The sequence below is a fragment of the Lissotriton vulgaris genome, chromosome 2_1 (genome assembly GCF_964263255.1).
Source record: "Lissotriton vulgaris chromosome 2_1, aLisVul1.2, whole genome shotgun sequence".
Taxonomy (NCBI): Eukaryota; Metazoa; Chordata; class Amphibia; order Caudata; family Salamandridae; genus Lissotriton; species Lissotriton vulgaris.
In genome coordinates, this window is record NC_141687.1 from 238,979,718 (window position 1) to 239,000,901 (window position 21,184).

The 21,184-nt window shown below is 43.9% G+C and overlaps 1 protein-coding gene across 6 annotated transcripts in view; it reads left to right on the forward strand.

Moving 5' to 3' along the window:
• NF1 (neurofibromin 1) overlaps positions 1–21,184 on the forward strand; it is a 2,008,692-nt gene that overhangs the window by 544,773 nt on the left and 1,442,735 nt on the right. For all 6 annotated transcript variants that reach the window (XM_086954827.1, XM_086954826.1, XM_086954830.1 and 3 more), the window contains exon 12: positions 10,057–10,191. In XM_086954827.1, coding sequence (XP_086810953.1) covers positions 10,057–10,191 — 135 coding nt within the window. The remainder of the gene's footprint in view (positions 1–10,056; positions 10,192–21,184) is intronic.

Below are 21,184 nucleotides of genomic sequence, written 5' to 3' on the forward strand. Positions count from 1 at the left end.
ATATTTAAGAGCGCTCTAAGTTTAAATTTAGCAGAGCAAATCTTACCTTTATCCCGGCTCCGGTTTCGGCGTGTATCTCCGCCTGTAACCTAGTATCGGCGTGTATCATGAGCGCCATCTTGTTTAAGTACGTAAGTTTATTACGTAAGAAAACAAGAAGAAACACCTACTAATCAGTCGCCATCTTAGCGTGGTCAGTGGGTCCGTGCAGAGGATCTATTTCTGTCCCCAGACGTTATTCCTTCATAATTTTTACCGTATTTCGGCAGTAGTACGTAAAAGAATTAATAGCCATACACGTGCAGGAGTTACATTATCAGTCAAACCCGTCTCGAACTAATTTATTATAATACTGTAAAACGTTCCATTTATTCGGTTGCAACGGAACTATTTGATTTATATTTATAAAAACTAATTATGTAAATGATTATTAATCTTTGCATATTTCCCAAAGGAGTATTCCGTCACCATTGTCAAAACGATATATTTATTCCTATAAAATACGTTGCCATCTTTAAATGGGTTTTGAATTTCGTGAATTCAACAACTTCTAATTAACACGAACCCATATCCATATCCATAGCACTATTCCTACGGGGAGTTTCTCCCTCGAAGTTTAAATTTAGTTTCACTGTCCATATATCTATTCCATAATATTAATGCATCCAAAGGGTAAGAAATAAGTCTTAAGTATTTCAAGTAAGATATGATAGTTATAATTCATTTCTAGTGAGTATTGAGTTAAATATAATTGATATAAGCTGGTTTATCAACTTATTAGTTAGGTGGTGACAGGACATCCAGCGTCCCGTGTCATTCCTGTAGTGAACAATATGATAGTATTGTGTACGCATTTAATAATTCTTAAACAGAGACAAGGGTGAAAGATTAACGACATTAGCACTTGAAGTATCCTATTAACATTACATCAGTTATCGATTATTTGTGTCTGAAATACATATGAGAGCCAAATCATATACAGTAAAATTCTTTCTATTCTGTTACATGTTTAGTCTCCCAAAAAGTACTGTAGTTCAGTATCCATATTCAGCCCTTCTTCCACAGCCCGAAGTGCCATAATCCAACGTGCCTCTCTGCGTCTAAGCTTAAGTACTCTGTCTCCCCCGCGTTTATCAAGAGTCACTTGTTCAATACCGTGATAGGAAAATTTATGGTTCCCTGTATCATTTCTATTCTGAATACTGTGCGACGCTACGTGGGAGTAAGAAGTGCAGAGGTATCAACTCAATATTACTGATTTATTTATTAAAGGTGATTTTAATGATTTATCCAATAATGGACACTTAGTGGTGACAGAACTAAAAGTTTTCCTGTGTTATTTCTAGATATAGTAAAGTCTTTGCACAATTTTGCTGGAAGGATCTTGAGATTGGAGAATACTGACTTATTGTTTAGGTAAAAAAAGATATCATTTTCTTTATGTATCACTGTCATGAATTTGGCGAATACCTGACTGTTAAGCTGTTGTCTATGACTTGACACCGGGATCCACATACAGCTAGTTTGGATAATATATGTCACTTAATAAGGGCACTATGCTTTCCTACTCACCTAGGTGGTGAATTTTACAATAATATAATATCTATCTTTCTATACCAATAATATTGATACATGTATTCATATGAGCTTATATGTTATATTAATTTGGCTTGCAGCCCTGAGGAAGTTGGTTGGCATGAGATTAATGCCCAACGAAACACGTGTTGGCTGCAGAGGATGTTCTTTGAACTTTGTTGAATAATTGGAATGAACTTTGGAATTGAATAGACTCTATGATTGAATCGAGGACGATTCGGATTGAATTTTGAAACTTGGAATAAACTTGGACCAGACGTATTTCAAGATTCGGGTGTCTGCATGTTTACTGGATGAAAATTGGGACTTTTTTTGCTCTTATACTAGTGATCTAGTAATAATTTTTGATGTAAATATCATACTGTGACTTCTTCTGAATATACGAAGTTGAAAGATTGCTCGGTAGGAATTTAGAATCATGCAAACTGTACTCTGATAGTTGTGAACTTGTCAATAAAGGTTTTGAAAAAAAAAAAAGATAAAATGTTCACCAGACTGTGTTTATGGTAGCTAATTCACTGGGCAATTTTAAATAATGCCCATTGTTTGAAGCCTCAGATTCTTGCTTCATTGATACTGGACATTCAGGTCTCAAAAAGGGGCAAAATGCAGGCCGTTCCATTTCCAACTATGAATCCTACATCCTTGCCTCTCCTCTCCAAATGCAGCCGTTGTCTGCTAACATGGTTAATGATTCTCTTTTGCATGGATTACAGTGATATCTATTTAGGATTATGTAAGGCCATGTTCCAACCGCTTCAAAAGTGTCAGGAGAGGCCAGACTGATCGCAAAAAATTCAGTGATGTGACTACAGGTCCTTCGTACTGGTTCGACTTCTTTATTTTTATATTGAATTGAGAGGTTTATCAAATTGCCCATGCTCGTTGCAAAATGCTTGCCCCAGTAGTTGGCCCAGTGTCGAAAAGAATATGTGCATTAGAGGTGTCGACGATTAAAATCTGGAACTTGTCACCCACCCCGTTTGCAGACCAACCATGTTCCATTTTGAAGGTGACTGAAATGTGGCTTTTATTTGACTGAGCTGGGTCATTCAAAGCTTCTAGAAATAGTTGCCTTCTACACTTCCTACAAACCATAGCTCCACACATTTTGGTATATTATTAGTCTCTTTTATATATAAAATAGGTATAAAATTTGCTATGCGCCTTTTAAAATCAGTGTACCTCTGTGTATGATTTAGTAAAATATTGCTTTTTTAAAAAGCGTTAGTTAAAACATGTATTTTTGATGGTCTTTTGTTTAGGGTGTTCAATTCACAGCAACACTAGAGATAGTAGGTGGTAGCATTGGATGCTATTCTGGTCTAATGACCCAATCCCCAAAGGATAAAGTTCATGTGAAAAGAGTCTCCTCCTCCTTTCAGGGATCAGCATCTCGAAGGCACATCAATCTACAATCATTGCCTCTGGTGTGCCACTTTTTCCATAAGAATTTGTTTGATCAGGATCATTGGTGGAGCCCTTCCAGCGGGGATCCCATAACTTCCCAACCAAGGACCAAACTTGGTTACCTCAGTCTCCAGACCACTCCCGCCTCTCCCCCAATTCTATCCCCTCTTGCCAAACACATGTAAGTCACTGACCGACAGGTTAGTCTCTACCAGTCATGATCAACATAGAACATGCACAACCACGGAGTTTCTGTTGGGCTAGGCCTGCACAGTTTGTGAGAGAGTGGTGGTGGTTGAGGAGTACACTTATGTGAGCATGTTTCTCATATTGTGGTATCGCTCAGATTTTGGGTTATTATTGTGGACTCTATAGATCTAAAATGCTCAAATAACCAAACTCTGCTATACGGGTAACATCACAATAATGGCATCTCAAACTGGTGGATCCCCATTTAATGTTCGATCCACATCTGCCTCAACATTATCAATGAGGGCAAACCGATATGCTCTCTGCACGGCATTTACCACCCACCCAGGGACAACCTTACCTTTTCCCATCAAATCATGGATATGATCTCAACCAATTCCGGACGGCAGCTCACCCAAATTTACCTTGGTGACTTCAACCTCCATTGGAACGACCTCAATGACCCGGTGGTAAATAGCCTTAAAATCTTCCTTAATGCCCATGACCTCACCCAAATTTGCAACAGCCCGACCCACGAGAAAGGTTCTATCCTCGACCTTATCATTTCCAAAGAGGACTATATCAAACTTGAGTCCATCCTACCCTGTGACTGGTCAGATCATCATATTGTCACATTCTTCATCAATGAAAAAGTTAAATTTAACCCGGTTCAATCCTCCAAGCTCAAAGTCTGGAAAAGAGACCTGAAAAAACTCAACCCAACCTCTCTGCCTCCTAACAGCTGCAAACTCCTACTCCCACCTAACGGCACGACGGACGTGCAATCCTTGACTGACCACTATCTCAACGCTATGACCTCAATAATTAATGAGGCTGCACCGATGCAGCTAAAAAGAGTCTCCACCAAAATTTCCAATCCATGGTACGACGGGAGTCTCAATGAGGATAGACGAGACATGCGAATGGCAGAGCGCACTTGGAGATCAGCTCCCTCTGCACTGCACCTACAAACTCTGAAGAAAAAGAGAAACGCCTATTTCAGGAAAATTAAACGCTCAAAATCAGATTTCTTCAGCCTCCAGCTCGACCAAACAAAAAACCGTCCGGGAAACTGTTTGAGCCAATCAGAACACAAGCCAAGGAGCAACCCCAACCACTTAGCACGGTGCGCGAAGCACCCTCCTGTGAAGACTTCTCCGCCTTCTTTATCCAAAAAACTGATAGCATTAAGAGCGATCTCCTTATTGACGCAAGCCTCTACTCCAGACCCCAGTGCATGGCAACCACTGAACCAAAAAACAATGCTACATGGTCATCCTTTGACACCTACTCCGAAGAAGAAATTGGCAAACTGCTGAGCACCTTGAAACCATCCAATCACCTCACAGACCCCCTTCCAGCTGGTGCTGTAAAAGACTTTACCCCTCTGCTTCTCCCACTCTGGACTAAAATTATCAACAGCTCACTTCAACAAGGAATCATACCTGACTCCCTCAAAGTTGGACAAGTCACACCCTTACTTAAAAAACCTACAGCCGACCCCTCTTATTTGAACAATTATCGTCCCATTACCAATATTCCCACTCTTGCTAAACTGCTGGAAAAATGTGCACAACTACAATTGACTAAACACATTGATCAGTTTGAGCTACTCAACCCACATCAATCAGGCTTCCGAGCTGGGCACAGTACAGAAACTGCCATGACTCATATAATTGACGACGCACTTCAAATCCTAGACCAAAACGACACCTGCCTCCTCATCCTGCTTGATCTCTCTTCAGCATTCGACACCGTTAAACATGAGAAGCTACTCAAACTACTAAACACAAGAATGGGTTTATCTGGAACTGTTCTCAAATGGTTCACTTCCTTTCTACACAACAGATCGCAGAAATTCAAGAGCAACAACATGATGTCCTCGCCAATACCTGTATCGTTAGGCGTCCCCCAAGGTTCCTCCCTATCCCGACTCTGTTCAACCTAGTTATGGAACCTCTCACCACGTTGCTACAAGTATCAAATGTTCTCTTTCACATGTACGCCGACGACACCCAACTTTATCTCAAACTACAATCCCCCAAAGACATTTTGCTCCTGAACTCAACAATCAGAAGCACCCAATCCTGGCTTGCCGATAATCACCTCAAACTCAATGCTCTGAAAACAGAGTTCCTTCTGATCTCACCTCCAGCAAAGATCTCTACCACTCAAACTTGGCTTAAACACCTTACCGCACTCAATGTCCAACCCACCATCGTGGACTCAGCTAAATCTCTAGGCATAACACTTGACACCAATCTCAACATGCAGCAACATATCAGCAAGGCAACTAAGGGAGCGAACTTCCAAATTAACACCTTGAGGAAACTCAAACCCTTCCTCCCAGCCAAAGACTTCCAAACTGCAGTACAAGCACTAGTCATCCTGTGGTAAATAAAATTACCGGGACTATTTTTCTATACATTAAATGACAATAAGGATAGCTCAATAAAATGAGAGGCAGAGTCCGTGATATCTGAGTCATACGGGCTTTAATTAAGTGGCTCGAGACACTGGACATCAGGTTCCATCACCACTAAGGTTCAGGAAGGGATATTCAACATTTTATTAACATCACACATTATATATAGTAAAACAGTATAATTGAAATGAATACAGTAGGCGTAACAAGTGAAAAAGAGAGTGATAAGAACACATGGGCGTAAAAAGAGGGCGTGTACAGGGGCGTACACGAAGGTGTGTACTGGAAACGTCACAGAAGTGTCATAGGTGGGTGTATGCATAGAGGGATTCTGCAGGGTCAGCAGAAACCTTTAACTGAGCATGACGTGGTATTGACGTGTAACTGGGGAGAGCTGGGGGCTTGACTTTTAGCACTAGTAGAGGAGTCTTGGTGTCTGGGATGTCAGAACGACCTGCACCTATAGCATATCTGGTATCTTATGTTTGGAGGATGTGTTGTCTGAAGTAAAAGGTCTCTCGGGCAGAGGCCGTTCAATACTGAATGCTAGTGGGTGCATACGTGTCTTGGTGCAATGCGCGGGGGCCATGGGCCTACCATGGTAACGGGTTCGGTAAATCACTTGCAAGGAGACAGGAAGACCGGGCCCTTTGCTCTGCAGCCGGAATATGTTTACCTATTTCACTAGACTGGAATGTGTTTTTGCGGAGGCTGAGCAGATAACTGTAGGCAAAATACTGTCTTGGCAGGCAGGCCAGGCCGAGCACCGCTCGCTGGGCAGGAAGTAAGGTAGAGGTCAGGGATGCATACCTAAACTGCAGCTTTCAGAGACAGAAGAGGCTCGGAGCCTCAATTAAGGGTCTGGCTCGACTGAGCCAGAAAAACGTGGAAAACGTGTGCTTCGCGTTATTTAAAGTTCACCATGTAAATGCATTGGAAACGTGGGCCCTAATGCGGAATTGGTACTTTATACATGAAGGGCTCACTAACTGACATGCTAACATTAGACGGAAATACATTTGCATTATCATGGCGGACACGGGAAGGGAATTACATGACATACATGGGACACGGGTACATGGATAGGGTGCGAGTGGGGGTCACACTGACTACCTAAAAATTTCTATTACCTCAATCCCTCGATTAGAATATGGCAGTATCGCCCTATGCGGTCTCCCCCTCACCACTACGGCACCCCTAAGAGTCTCCCTAAACGCTGCAGCGAGACTCATCACGGGGTCAAAAAAGCACTCTCATATTTCCCCTGACCTGAAATCCCTGAACTGGCTGCCTTTTGAAGACAGAATACACCTGAAAATTGCTTGCATGACACACAAGGCGGTACACCTTAACTCACCCGGCTACCTCACTCAGAAGTTGACAATCTCTGGCGGCTCTAGAAACACCAGAGGCACAAACAATCTTCTGCTGAAGCCTAGAAGATTTCGGAAAGAAAAAACTTATAAACGCTCCTTTTCAGGAATGGCACCCAGAATCTGGAACTCACTCCCTCCTGAAATCAGGCTCATCTCCTCCACTATACGATTTAAGAAAGAAGTAAAAGCTATCCTTATGGCTAAATACACTTGAACTACTACTTCGGACTCTTAAAGAATCTGCACAGATCTTTCTCCCTGTTCGACCTCTTTGTTTATTTGTATTATCTGTATTTTTGCTCTACATCTATTTGTGATGTTAGCTTTACTGACTTACCTGTTTGACTAGGATCATGTACTCTCTCTATGTAAAGCGCTCTGATATCTGCAAAGATCTTGTTCGCGCTATATAAAACTTTCAAAATAAATAAAATAAATAAACACCATAAATGCCTTTCCTGCCCTCTGCATATTCTTGCAGTTTTCACTTTGTTCCCTCTTTACTGCACAAGCAATTTTTAGTAGTATTGCTTATTGCTTGGTTTTGATCCACAAACTCTTAACAGAGCTGGCAACAACCCTTTTCTCTTAACTCACACCGCTTTGGACAAAAACAGACTAGCCAATTACTATCACTTGAAAAAGGAGACCTGCTGCCTAGCTATCATAATGTAGACTCATCTACATTACTCAAATATAGAAGACATCTGCAATCAATGTAGAATGAGCAGGAATCTTTTCATTCAACATCTTCTTTAGGGTGTGATTTTGGTTCCCTAGAGGTTGTTGCAGATGACTCTTCAACAGGTCTCATTCAACTTAACTACATTCATACCTTTTACAGAAGTATGAATTTGGGAACTTAAATTTGAAGGCACACCTGGATACATTTCTCAAAGCTGCCCTTGATGGTTCAGTGCAAGTATGTGGACCTTCCCCCCTCATTGCCTTTGTCTATTGAAAATCTCTACCAATTTCTGTTTTATTCTTTAGAGAGAAGCAACTGCAATGGCTAAAGTGCTGTCAGCCTCTCCTTGTGAACTTGTGCTTCTGCAGTTTGAATACTTTAGGATCTTGAAATTCACATGACCAAGTGTAGACTCTGGTAGGACATCCCAAATTCTACCCCATTTGTCAGCAAATATGACAAACCGATATTGGATGAAATTGAAGTCCTACCGCAGCAGTTTATTGAAACAGCATACGATGAGAATGACAGTGGTTATACAAGTTTGCAAGAATTACATTGAATAAATGCAACAAAGTATGTCTTATACAGGCTGTATTCTGATTGCCAGGGGTCTGGTGTTGCGATTTCATATTTGCTTCTAAGTTTCTGACTTTTGCCCACCACCACACGCCTGAATGATTAACATACTCTTTCAGCATGAATTCAGGAAGGGTGTAAGATAATGTTTTAAAATTGGAAGAAGCGTGTTGAATGAGCCATATTTTTGGCCTCATAGCAATAATAAATGCATTTTCATCTGCAGGCATCTAAGAGCACAGGTCTGGTGCAATACAGCCGGCCAATGCCCCACCCCAAAGGGTGGACAGTCCTACAAAATAAAACAATAAGAAAATGTACTTTTCCCAAGTTGAAGCACACCTGTTAGGGGAAAGACAAAGTTAGTGGCTGTTGATGGCATTAACAGTGGTGAAAATAATCCCAGACGACTTGCTACTAGATCAAAATCCTAGAAACCACAAACTAAGGCAAATGCACATAATGGACCATCACAAACAAATATATTCTTTATGAAGTCATACAGTCAAGGAGATGTTGGCATGCAGTGGAGGATCGTATATTTACACAGTAATCTGAAAATTCTAGCTACAGACCATGGCATTACTGGGTTTGGGTTGATATGTTATTATGAGTGATAATGCCTACAGTCGAGCAGAAAACCTTTACTTTTCAGTAACAATGGTATTCATATCCTAGCGACTAAACACGATGATAAAGAACAGCCTATGAATATAGAATAGCTTCAAAACTGTTATACAGTTAGGGAAAAGTTTACTTATCAGTCATTATGAATCTGTTCCAGCATTATAATTGTAAGTATCTAGGTCCCATTTTGCCGATTGATCACAAATACATATTCAGTTCTGGAGCTGGTGTAACATCAATGATGTAATTCACTTTGGACAATCCGTGAAAAGAGTGGGATAGTGTAGGCTCCATTTGAAAGGTATGTTAATGCAGATGAAACAAAGCTGTAAGGCTAAAGGAACAAGAAGTTGTGCTGGTTGGTATAAAGCACTGCCTTTTAATACCTTATAGTATCAATGTAATTTTTATTGCTATAAGTAAAGGTATGTCTGAAAAGAGAACCATTTGTGTACATAATGGATCTATTAAAGTTTGGGAAACTTGAAGGGGGATTATGCAGCCTGTGGTAGAGTAAACAATGATAGTTATTTAACCAACCCTATAAGGGGTACTGGTTCGGTCCTGGTAATATAATCAACGACGTTTATTGGTTGTTTAAACAAATGAAAGGAAACTTATAAGGGAAGCAAGCAGTCAAAATGAAATCCGATCAGAGCTTCAGCCCAAACAAATATCTGAATGGAAAGGATGGCTTTGGAATGGAGCCACACTTGAGATAAATAAACACATTGCAAAGTTTTCACAGCATATAAAATTTAGATTGCTGGTACTGCCCTTGATTTGTCCCATCTCCTACGGGAGGACAGTAGAAGAGAAATTAGGCTATGGGAAATACTTAAGAAAAGGAGGATTTATGAAATATGTTATCTGTTGCTTGAAATTGTGCCCCATGTGTCATAGCCTGCATTTAGTATGGTGGCCATATACAACGCTGTGACAGTCTGTTACCATGCTGTGGCTGGCTAATTGACAGTTGCAGGAAAACTTGAAGAAATACTTCACTTTTTGTCTGATAAGTGTTGGGGTTGTATAGTATGTTTTGACTTGACTTGACTGGCTGTATTATGTTATTTATATAAAAGTCCTAAGAATGTATTTAGAGATTCTATTTGATACGATTTAGAAAAATCATTGATTCACTATTCTGAACATTGTTATTTCAGTCCGCTCTGGATTGGTGGCCCAAGATTGATGCAGTTTACTGTCATTCAGCTGAACTCCGTAGTATGTTTTCTGAAACTCTTAAAAATGTCATGCAGAGTTGTGGCACGAGTGCAACGACAAATCGGTTGACACAGGTAAAACTTTCTATAATTATTTTCTTGTTAAATGTATTGTCTCCATTTCATACCTGTGGTTTTGTTCATAGTCTCTAGTCTAGAGAATAGAGAAAGGAAATTCACTCCCAGAGGCAACGCAAGCTTAAATAGTTTTGAGCGAAAATATCTTGTAAACCTGGTATTTTGTAGGCGTAATTCATTTTTAAAAGCACTGTGAACAGTACTTGTGTGTAATTTTAAGGGGCAGGTAGATTTCTGAATGTTAAATAATAGCAAACTACAAACTACTCTAGTCAAGAAACAACTGTTTGTAGTTTAATATTCATGCAACATTTCCCAAAGAGTTGCTCTTAAAGAAATGTGAAATTTTCAGCATGGCTCTCCTAGTTATTGGAACAGGTCTGGGTGCACAATATTTGGCTATTTCAAATTTGGTGTTGGTGTGATAAATTAGCTCTGGTTTTGCAAACAAGAATTGTCATTGATTGGAGGTGCTTTGTCTTCTGCTTCTTATTTTCTGTTCTTATTGGCTGCTGTCGCTCACATGGTCAGATGCCAACCAGTCACTGTTTTGCATGGCAGTGGGCTTCTGTTGCTGTAAGTATGACCCATTGTAACTACCACAGAAAAGCCTTCAATTTCTTTGACTTTTCTGTGCATAGTTACCATACTAGTCACATCATCTCATTTCAGGAGTGTGTAGCATGTTTTCACCTATTGGTTAAGTAATCAAACCATTTTCATAGATCAAATAACAAAATCTTTTGCTGTGCTTTTTTTTTCTCCAGAATGTTTTCAAAGGATGGTTTTGTGCACTTCTTGTTACTATTTCTAGTAGGCCTAATGCGATAAAATGGAAATATTACTGAACCGCTAATAATCATTTGACTTCAGTTGGTTTCCTGTGACAAATCTCCTATATAAATTCAGTTGTTGAAGACGGAATTCACTTGGATGCCACTTTTTAACACTGACTGAGATGTGTTCAAAGGACCGCTACCATGCTGTGCACTCATCTTCACCAATTTTCTTTATGCTTTTGAACTGTGATTGAGAAATAAATTGCCTCAGTCCATAATAATTCATTTCTAATCAGTTGCAGTGTTTTCTTCTTTGACCTGTAATTTTTTTCCACCATTGATGCAAACATCAGTACAAAAATAAGATGAGGATTTCTGAGGCAGATACCACTTAAAGGTTTTATGCGACTGTTATAGATTGTTTTGCATATTTTAGCAACGTATATGTAAAGTTTCAGAACTTCTACAGAACAAAGTGGGAACCGCTCTAAGGGTTTCCAAACTCTGTAAACATTATGTTCGAGGCATATGAGCTGCAGATCTTACACTGTGCATTAGATTGCCACCTGGTGTTGGGCTCGGATGATTGCATGTTGTTTTCGTCTTGGAAGAAGTCTTTGTAGTCACGAGATAGGTGACTCCTCCCTTGGACGATAGTGCGCATGGGCGTCGGCTCCATCCTCAGATTGTTTTTTTCGCCACTGGGTTCGGATGAAACTTTTCTGCTTCTGTTCGAAATCTACTTTTCAAGTACTTTGACGCGAAACAATTTCTTCAAACTTCATCAAACAACTTTCAATATTGATAAACATCGACTCGATTTCATCAGCTCAATTCCGGTCATCGACACGCAGTGAGGCCTACACCTCATGGAAAGGATGCCATTCAAAAGATGCCCCGAGTGTGGAGCAAAATTTCCACACAGTGACCATCACGAAGTCTCTAACCTGTGCTTATCGCCAGAACACTTTGAATCCAGCTGCACAGCCTGTGCATCCTTTCGATCGAAAAAGACTATTCGAGATCGGAGGGCGCATCGACACGACATGCAGAGATCCGCACCGGGACCGGTGGATATCTTCGACGAAGGTCCATGCGTCCCAGAAGAAGATTCCGATGATCACAAGATCGTTTCCGAGGCAGATGACTCCGATGGCTCATACCTTCGGGTCAACACGCGAGTACCACTGCCCCTACCCCAGCCCAAACACCAAAATAGAAGGCAAAGGTCATCACTCCGTCTGCGGGGCCCAGTTGAGACCAAAAAAACACTTCGAAAGCCCTGCCATACACCCCGGCTCTGAAGAAAATAATGAAGCCTTCCGGTAGCTCCCTACCGAGCAGACCGCATGTGCCGATGCCACCTGCTCCCTCAGCACCGAAACAAAAAGAAGTCCCGGTTCCGAAAGACACTCCGAAACCATCGACTCCGAGAGACAAAGCGGCTCCGAAAACAACAAAACCTGTTACCGATGCCCCTAAAACAGCTTCCACTCCGAAGCCGATACCCTCGATGCCGAAACAGACAAAGCCTGCTTCGATTCTTCTAAGTCCACGAAACAGGCTTCGGTTCCTTAAACAATATCTTCAGTGCCGAAATCTGCGTCAAAAGGACTCAACATCAGCTCCTAAGGCTAAAGACAAGCAACAAACTGGTTCGGAATCGAAAAAATCGGCGCCGAAGGCTGTGCCTCAAGAAGAGAGGCTTTTCCAACCAGATCCTGAAAAAAAAGGATCTACATTGATCCAAATACAGGACATGTTTCCACTACACCACACAGGAAGAGGAATTCCCATACAGCACCTACACCTCCAGTGCCTGTCAAAAAGAAGGATTCTGCACATCTCCTATGCACCCTTCTTCTCCTGTATCTCTTTCTTCTCCTCTTCCTTTAAACATTTCAGCCTCAAAATTCTCCTCCTCATTCTCCACCACATACACCTCCTCAGGATGTTGATGATGATGAGTATAGCTGAGGGAGAGACCCAGATGACCCTTTTCCCTACCCAACAGGTTCACGAGACTGGGAGTATCCAAACCCACAGGATGTACCAGATATTCCTGACCCACATACATATCCATCTAAACCTTCTCCTCAGAAGAGAATATTGGGTTTGGACACTTAATTAATAGGGCAGCCGTCTATTACAATGTCACCATGCATTCAGATGAGGCAGAGGAAGATTTTTTATTAGACACTTTTGAACACTTCCAAAAATCTGTACAAATACTGCCAATGATTAAAGGAGTCATTAAGTATGCACCAGAAGTGTTTAAAGATCCTGTACGAGCTAGAATCATAAACCCAAGGATAGAGGAAAAGTACAGACCAGCTCCTGGGGAGCCTGCCTACATTAAAGGACAGCTACCCTTAGACTCCCTAGTAGTTTCAAACGCTAGGAAAAGAGCAAATTCCCAAACATCAGGCAAAGCACCCCCTCCTGATAAAGAATTCAGGATCATAGTTGCCTCAGGGAAAAGAATAGCTGCCCAAGCTAGCAATACATGGCACATCGCTAACACACAGGCCCTCCTCGCAAGATACGACAGTGCTCACTATGATCAGTTAGACAAGCTCTTACATAATTTACCTGACCAATATAAGGCTCAAGCAAATGACCTCATACAAGAGGGTAAGCTCATATCAAATGCCTCTATTAAATGCGCACTTGATGTAGCAGACACTGCATCCACGCGTGGCTACGCATTTTAGGATTTAAACAAGAAGTGCAAACTACTATCTTAAATCAACCATTCAACCAACAACAATTGTTTGGTCCAGAAGTAGACACAGCACTTGAAAAAATTAATAAACACTGACACAGCAAAGTCAATGGGAGCTCAGCAGTCCACCCAAGCACCAGGCTCTTTTTGTCGCTCCTTCTACAGAGGAGGCTCCAAACAAGTTGGAGCAGACAATTCAGCTTCCTTAAAGTCAAGTCAAGTCAATAATTTGTATAGCGCGCTACATACCCAGAGGGTCTCAAGGCGCTTGAGGAAGGGTGGGGAATTACTTGTCAAATATCCACGTTTTAAGTTGCTTTCTGAATGCTAGGTGGTTCTGAGTAAGGCGAAGATGAGTGGGAAGTGAGTTCCAGGTTTTAGCTGCCAGGTAGGAGAAGGATCTACCTCCCATGGTGGTTTTGTTGATGTGAGGTACAGTGGCAAGGGCTTGGTTGGAGGATCGTAGCTGGCGGGAGGGGGTGTAGAAGGACAGTCGTGTGTTGAGGCATTCGGGTCCGATTTCGTAGAGTGCTTTGTGTGCGTGGGTTAGGAGCCGGAAAGTAATCCTCTTATTGACGGGGAGCCAGTGGAGGTTTTTCAGGTGGTCAGAGATGTGTTCTTTACGCGGTATGTCTAATATGAGCCTGGCTGAAGCGTTCTGGATGCGTTGGAGTTATTTCAGGTTTTTTGCGGTGGTACCGGCGTAGAGGGTGTTTCCGTAGTCCAGTCGGCTCGTGACCAGAGCGTGAGTGACTGTTTTTCTAGTTTCGGTGGGGATCCAGCGAAATGTTTTTTTGAGCATGCGAAGAATGTTGAAGCAAGATGAAGAAACGGCGTTGACTTGTCTGTTAATCGAGAGTGAGGAATCCAGGATGACGCCCAGGTTGCGTGCGTGGTCCGTCGGGATAGGTGCTTTTCCAAGGGCCTCTGGCCACCAAGAGTCATCCCAGGCGGAGGGGGAGGTGCCTAGGATGAGGACTTCTGTTTTGTCTGAATTCAGTTTCAGACGGCTGTGCTTCATCCATTCGGCTACTTCTTTCATTCCTTCATGCAGGTTGGTTTTGCCCGTGTACGGGTCTTTGGTGAGTGATAGGATCAGTTGAGTGTCGTCGGCGTAGGAGATGATGTTGAGGTTGTGTTGGCGTGCGATGGCCGCGAGGGGGCTCATGTATATGTTGAAGAGGGTGGGGCTGAGTGAGGACCCTTGGGGTACGCCGCAGATGACTTCAGTGGCCTCTGACTTGAATGGTGGGAGGCGGACTCTCTGGGTTCTTCCGGTGAGGAACGAGGTGATCCATTCCAGTGCTTTTCCATGGATTCCGACGTTTCTGAGGCGTTGTAAAAGGGTGCTATGACAGACCGTGTCGAAGGCTGCGGAGAGGTCGAGGAGGATGAGGGCGACTGTGTCTCCATTGTCCAGTAGAGCTCGAATGTCGTCTGTTGCTGCGATGAGGGCGGTTTCAGTGCTGTGCTTGGCTCGGAAGCCGGATTGTGAGGAGTCGAGGGATTTGTTGGTTTCGAGGAATGCGGCGAGCTGGTGGTTGACCGCTTTCTCGATGACTTTGGCCGGGAATGGAAGGAGTGAGATAGGGCGGTAGTTTTTGAGTTCGGTGGGGTCAGCTGTGGGTTTCTTCAGGAGGGCGCTGAGTTCGGCATGTTTCCAGCTTTCCGGGAAGGTTGCGGAGTTGAGGGAGCAGTTGATGACGTCTCGGAGGTGCGGTGCTATAATGGAGTTTGCTTTGTTAAAGATGTGGTGAGGGCATGGGTCTGTGGGGGATCCTGAGTGGATAGAGTTCATCAGACGGATGGTGTCCTCAGTGGAGATTGGCTTCCAGTCATTGAGGATGTTCAGGGGAGGTGGGGGTCCTGCAGGGGGTTGGGTGGGTTGGTCTTCGGGTCGGTTGTCGAAGCTGTTGTGGATGTCTGCAATTTTGTTGTGGAAGAATGAGGCTAGGGAGTCGCAGAGGGCTTGAGAGGGGGTGATGTCGTTGGAGTTGGCCGAGGGGTTGGTAAATTCCTTGACGATGTTGAATAATTCCTTGCTGTTGTGGGCGTTGTTATCTAGTCGGTCCTTGAAAGCGGCTTTCTTGGCATTCCGGATCAGTTGGTGGTGTATGCAGGTGGCGTTTTTGAAGGCGTCCTTGGTGCTGGTGGTTGGGTCTTTTTTCCAGGCCTTTTCAAGGGAGCGGCAGAGTTTCTTGGATTTCTTAAGGTCATTGTTGAACCAGGAGGCCTTCTTGCTGCCTAGTTTGATTTGTCGTTTTTTCAGTGGTGCTAAGATGTCGGCGCTGTTGGATAGCCATTGGGTGAGGTTGGTGGCTGCTTGGTCTGGGTTTGAGGAGTGGGCTGGGGGGTTTTGAAGAAGCGATGAGGAGATCTGGTCGATGGTGATTTTGTTCCATTTTCTTTGCAGAGTGGGTTGGGGGTGGTTGTTGGAAGTGGGCTTGTTGTAGGTGAAGTGAACGCAGCTGTGGTCAGTCCAAAGGAGAGCTGTGGTGTGGCTGAAGGAGACATGTTTGCTGGAGGTGAAGATAGGGTCGAGTGTGTGACCTGCGATGTGGGTGGAGGTGGTGACAAGTTGTTTAAGTCCGAGGTTGGCGAGGTTGTCCAAAAGGGTGGTGGTGTTGCGGTCGTAGTTCTTTTCAAGGTGAAAGTTGAGGTCTCCCAAAAGGATGTAATCCTTGGAGGGGAGCGCGTGTGGAGTGATGAAGTCCGTGATGTCTTCACTAAACTGTGCGTGGGGTCCTGGTGGCCTGTAAAGGAGGGTGCCTCTGAGTGTGGTTTTGGGGTCGATGTGGATCTGGAAGTGAAGGTGTTCAGAGTTGGCGAGATTGACGTCTGAGCTGGTTGAGATGCGGATGGATTTCTTATGCACAATTGCGATACCTCCTCCTGTGTGGCCGGTACGGTCCTTGTGGATGATCTTATAGCCTTCCGGGATGGCAATGGTGATGTCTGGGGCTGATGTGGCGTTCATCCATGTTTCTGTTAGGAAGGCGACGTCCGGAGAGATGGTGTCTAGTAGATTCCAGCGGTCAATGGCGTGCCTGTGGACCGATCGGGTGTTGAGCAGGATGCACTGTAGGTGGTTGGGGTCGGATATCTGTTGTGTGTTCGTAAATGAGGAGTTGTTCTTGGTGCCGTCGAACTTGCAGGTGTCGCAGGAAAAGGGTCCATGGGTGTGTCCAGGAGCGGCTTGGACGCAGTTGAGGGAACGGCCGGAGTTGAGGGCTAGGAGGGTGGCGGCATCGTAAGTAATGCGGGAGGGGTGGACATTACGAGGACCAGGGGCTCTGGCGCTGGGCGCGGTCCAGGCACGGACGGGCGTAGACGGGCTTACCTTTGGCGCACCTTCGCCGCGAATTGGGCGCGGTCGCTGCGCGTGGACGCTGCGCGTGGACGCTGCGCGTGGGGGCATAGGTCATAAATGGATGGTGGAGGGGGTGGAGCGTGGGAGGGGCAGCTGGGAGGCGGGATCTGGGAGGAGCCACGGGCTGCCGAGGGTAAACACAGCTTCAATGGAGGTAAACACTGAAAATGCACTCTACACAATCGTCTCTTTGCTGAAATTAGCAGTAGTGCGCAGCAGGACCTCTATATAGTACAGGCAGGCAAATACTACCGAGCGCCGAGTACAATACAGATAAATACAATTAATTAAATTAAATCTGCACAAAGAAACGATACCGAGCGCTGAGTGCGCTTAAGCAGCAGGCAGGCAGGTAGGCAGGAGCGAATGCAGCCAGCAGTGAATACAGCGTCTGGGGGAGGCAGAGGGCGAGGGGAGCAACCGCACAGGACAGTGTCCACTCGGTCACAAATGGTGGGGGGCCGTGACGCGTTAGCTGTGCTTGTGGGTGGGAGGGGCAGCTGGGAGGCGGGATCTGGGAGGAGCCACGGGCTGCCGAGGGTAAACACAGCTTCAATGGAGGTAAACACTGAAAATGCACTCTACACAATCGTCTCTTTGCTGAAATTAGCAGTAGTGCGCAGCAGGACCTCTATATAGTACAAGCAGGCAAATACTACCGAGCGCCGAGTACACAAACATCCTCCAATAGAGGATACTTTAGAGGAGGCTACAGAGGCAGCAACAACAAGGGAAGAGGTTGAGGAAATAACAATCGAACCTCCTCCACCACTAAACAGTGACTTCCTTCAGCTCCCCCAACAGCATTCTACTCCTGTAGGGGGGAGATTGACACAGTTCCCACCTGTCTGGTATTCCATTACAACAGACAAGTGGGTTAGACAAATTATCCAGTATGGTTACTGCCTAGCGCTTACAGCTACCCCTCAACATGTACAACCCAGACAGCGTCCAATGTCCACAGAACATCTAACGCTGCTCCAATAAGAGGTACTCTCATTGCTACAAATAGACACAATAGAGTTGGTTCCATTGCAACATCAAGGAACTGGGGTTTACTCACTCTATTTCCTAATACCCAAGAAGGACGGGACACTTGGACCAATTCTAGACCTAAGGCCTCTCAATGTGTATATACACTCAGATCATTTTCACATGATCACTTTACAACAAGTGCTCCCACTGCTGCAACAAAGCGATTTCCTCACCACACTAGACCTCAAAGACGCCTACTTCCACATTCCCATACATCCTTCTCACAGGAAGTATCTCAGATTTGTACTACAAGGACAACACTATCAGTTCAAAGTCCTTCCATTCGGGGTCACAACTGCACCACAAGTGTTTACAAAGTGCCTAGCAGTAGTAGCAGCACATCTTAAAAGACAACATATCCACATCGTCCCATACTTGGACGATTGGCTCATTAAAGCCAAGTCAGTCAAGCAGTGTATCCTACACACATCTCAACAATTCAAACACTGCACAACTTGGGGTTTACAATCAACTACACCAACCCACATCTTCAGCCCTCTCATATACATCAATACCTAGGGGCTACCATAAACACCAATATAGCTCTAGCTTATCCCAGTCCAGCCAGGATACAAAGCATTCAAGCCTTAGTCACAAAGTTTCAAAACCAACATTATCTTCCAGCCAGAGTGTTCATGCTACTAATAGGCATGAAGGCATCTTGCATTTTTATTGTACCATATGCAAGACTGCAAATGCGCCCATTGCAGTAATGCCTAGCACATCAGTGGAATCAGGCTCAAGGACAACTTACCGACCTGGTGTTGGTGGACAGCCGCACACATCGCTCTCTGCAGTGGTGGAACACCAAAAACCTGTCCAGAGTGCGGCCGTTCCTCATACCTGTTCCACAAATAGTACTGACAAAAGACGCATCCCTCAAAGGATGGTGAGCCCATCTACTCCACCATATAACTCAAGGAAAATGGACTGCTCAACAAAAAGTGCTTCACATCAATCACCTAGAGCTGCTAGCAATATTCCTAGCACTGACATCCTTCCAAGTGCACGTACAGAACAAAGCTGTCTTGATCTGCACAGACATGACAGCCATGTACTACATTCAAAAACAAGGAGGCACACATTCCCTGCAACTGTCCCAGCTCGCTCAGAACATTTGAAGATGGACCATTCCACAAAACATATATCTGCTTGCAGAACACCTTCCAGGAGTTCACAATCAGCAGATCTGTTAAGTCGACAGACACAACAGATTCACGAATGAGAACTACATCTGCAAATTCTTCTACCATTCTTTCACAAGTGGGGTCATTCAGCCATAGATCTGTTTGTCACACACGAAAACGAAAATGCCCAACCTTCGCCGCCAGGTTTCCACACTGGATGTCGAAGGGCAATGCGATATGGATGAACTGGTCAGGCAGATTTGCGTATGCTTTTCCGCCAATACCACTAATACCACTAGTAGTACGCAAGCTGAGACACCAGTCTCTCAAACTCATCCTAGTAGCTCTCACATGGGCACGCCAACCGTGGTTCACCACACTCCTGGAACTCTCTCCAGTTCCACACCAAAGACTATGTCTGACACCATCCATGCTAACGCAGAGCCATAGAGACCGACATCAGACATCCAGATCCAAGTCAACTGAATCTGGCGATATGGCTCCTGAAGTCTTATAGTTTGGTTACCTCAACCTGCCACCAGACTGTATGAATACCATTAAAGACGCCAGAAGACCTACTACTAGAGCTTGCTATGCTGTAAAATGGAAGAGATTTGCCATTTACTGCACTAATAATCAAATTGATCCTCTAGATGCTGCCATCCAGAATATCATCTGCTACCTTCTCCATCTACAAAGATGTAATCTAGTATATTCATCTATAGGTTTACATCTTGCAGCCATTGCAACATATCTACAAAACAGACAACATATGTCGTTATTTAGAGTACCTGCAATTAAAGCTTTTATGGAAGGATTAAAGATAATCATTCCTCCTAGATTACCACCCTCTCCAGAGTGGAACCTAAACATTGTCCTTACAAGGCTCATGGGGCCCCCTTTTGAACCTTTACATAAGTGTGCACTGCAATTTCTCATATCGAAAACAGCTTTCCTTATTGCTATTACCTCTCTTAGGAGAGTTAGTGAGATTCAAGCTTTAACTATACAAGAACCATTTTTTCAATTACTCCTTAACAAAGTGGTTCTACGTACTAACCCTAAATTCCTTCCAAAAGTAATTACTCCTTTTCATCTAAATCGATCAGTAGAGTTGCCAGTGTTTTTTCAAAACCCATACTCTGTAGCAGAAAGAGCTCTACACACACTAGATGTAAAAAGAGCTGTTCTCTATTACATTGATAGGACCAAATCCTTTCGTAAAACAATGCAACTATTTGTAGCTTTCTCTCCACCACATAAAGGCAACACCATCTCTAAAGCAGGAATTGCAAGGTGGGTTGTAAAATGTATACAAATATGCTATCACAAAGCAAAACGTACATTAACAGTTCCTCCTAGAGAGCATTCCACACGCAAAATAGGAGCCCCCATGTCTTTGTTAGGAAACATTCCCCTAGAAGACATCTGCAAGGCAGCAACATGGTCTACAACACACACCTTCACTAAACACTATTGTGTTGATGTGCAAGCTAAGCAGCAAACTGCAGTAGGCCAAGCTGTCTTCAAAACTCTCTTTCAAACTACTGCAACAGATACAGGTGACCACCGCTAGGGGAGATACTGCTGTACAATCGAGGCTCGGTGTAAGATCTGCAGCTCATACGCCTCGAACGGAAAATGCTACTTACCAGTATGCATCTGTTCTTGACATGTAGAGCTGCAGATTCTTACACGCCCTCCTGCCTCCCCGGAGCCTGTGTCTGTTCCAGTTCTATCTTAATTAGATGTACACGCATAGACATCACTTCTTTATTTCTACTAACTCCATCATTTCCCATCATGGCGAAAAACAATCTAAGGATGGAGCCGATGCCCATGCGCACTATCGTCCAAGGGAGGAGTCACCTATCTCGTGACTACAAAGACTTCTTCCAAGACGACGACAACATGCAATCATCCGAGCCCAACACCAGGTGGTGATCTAATGCAC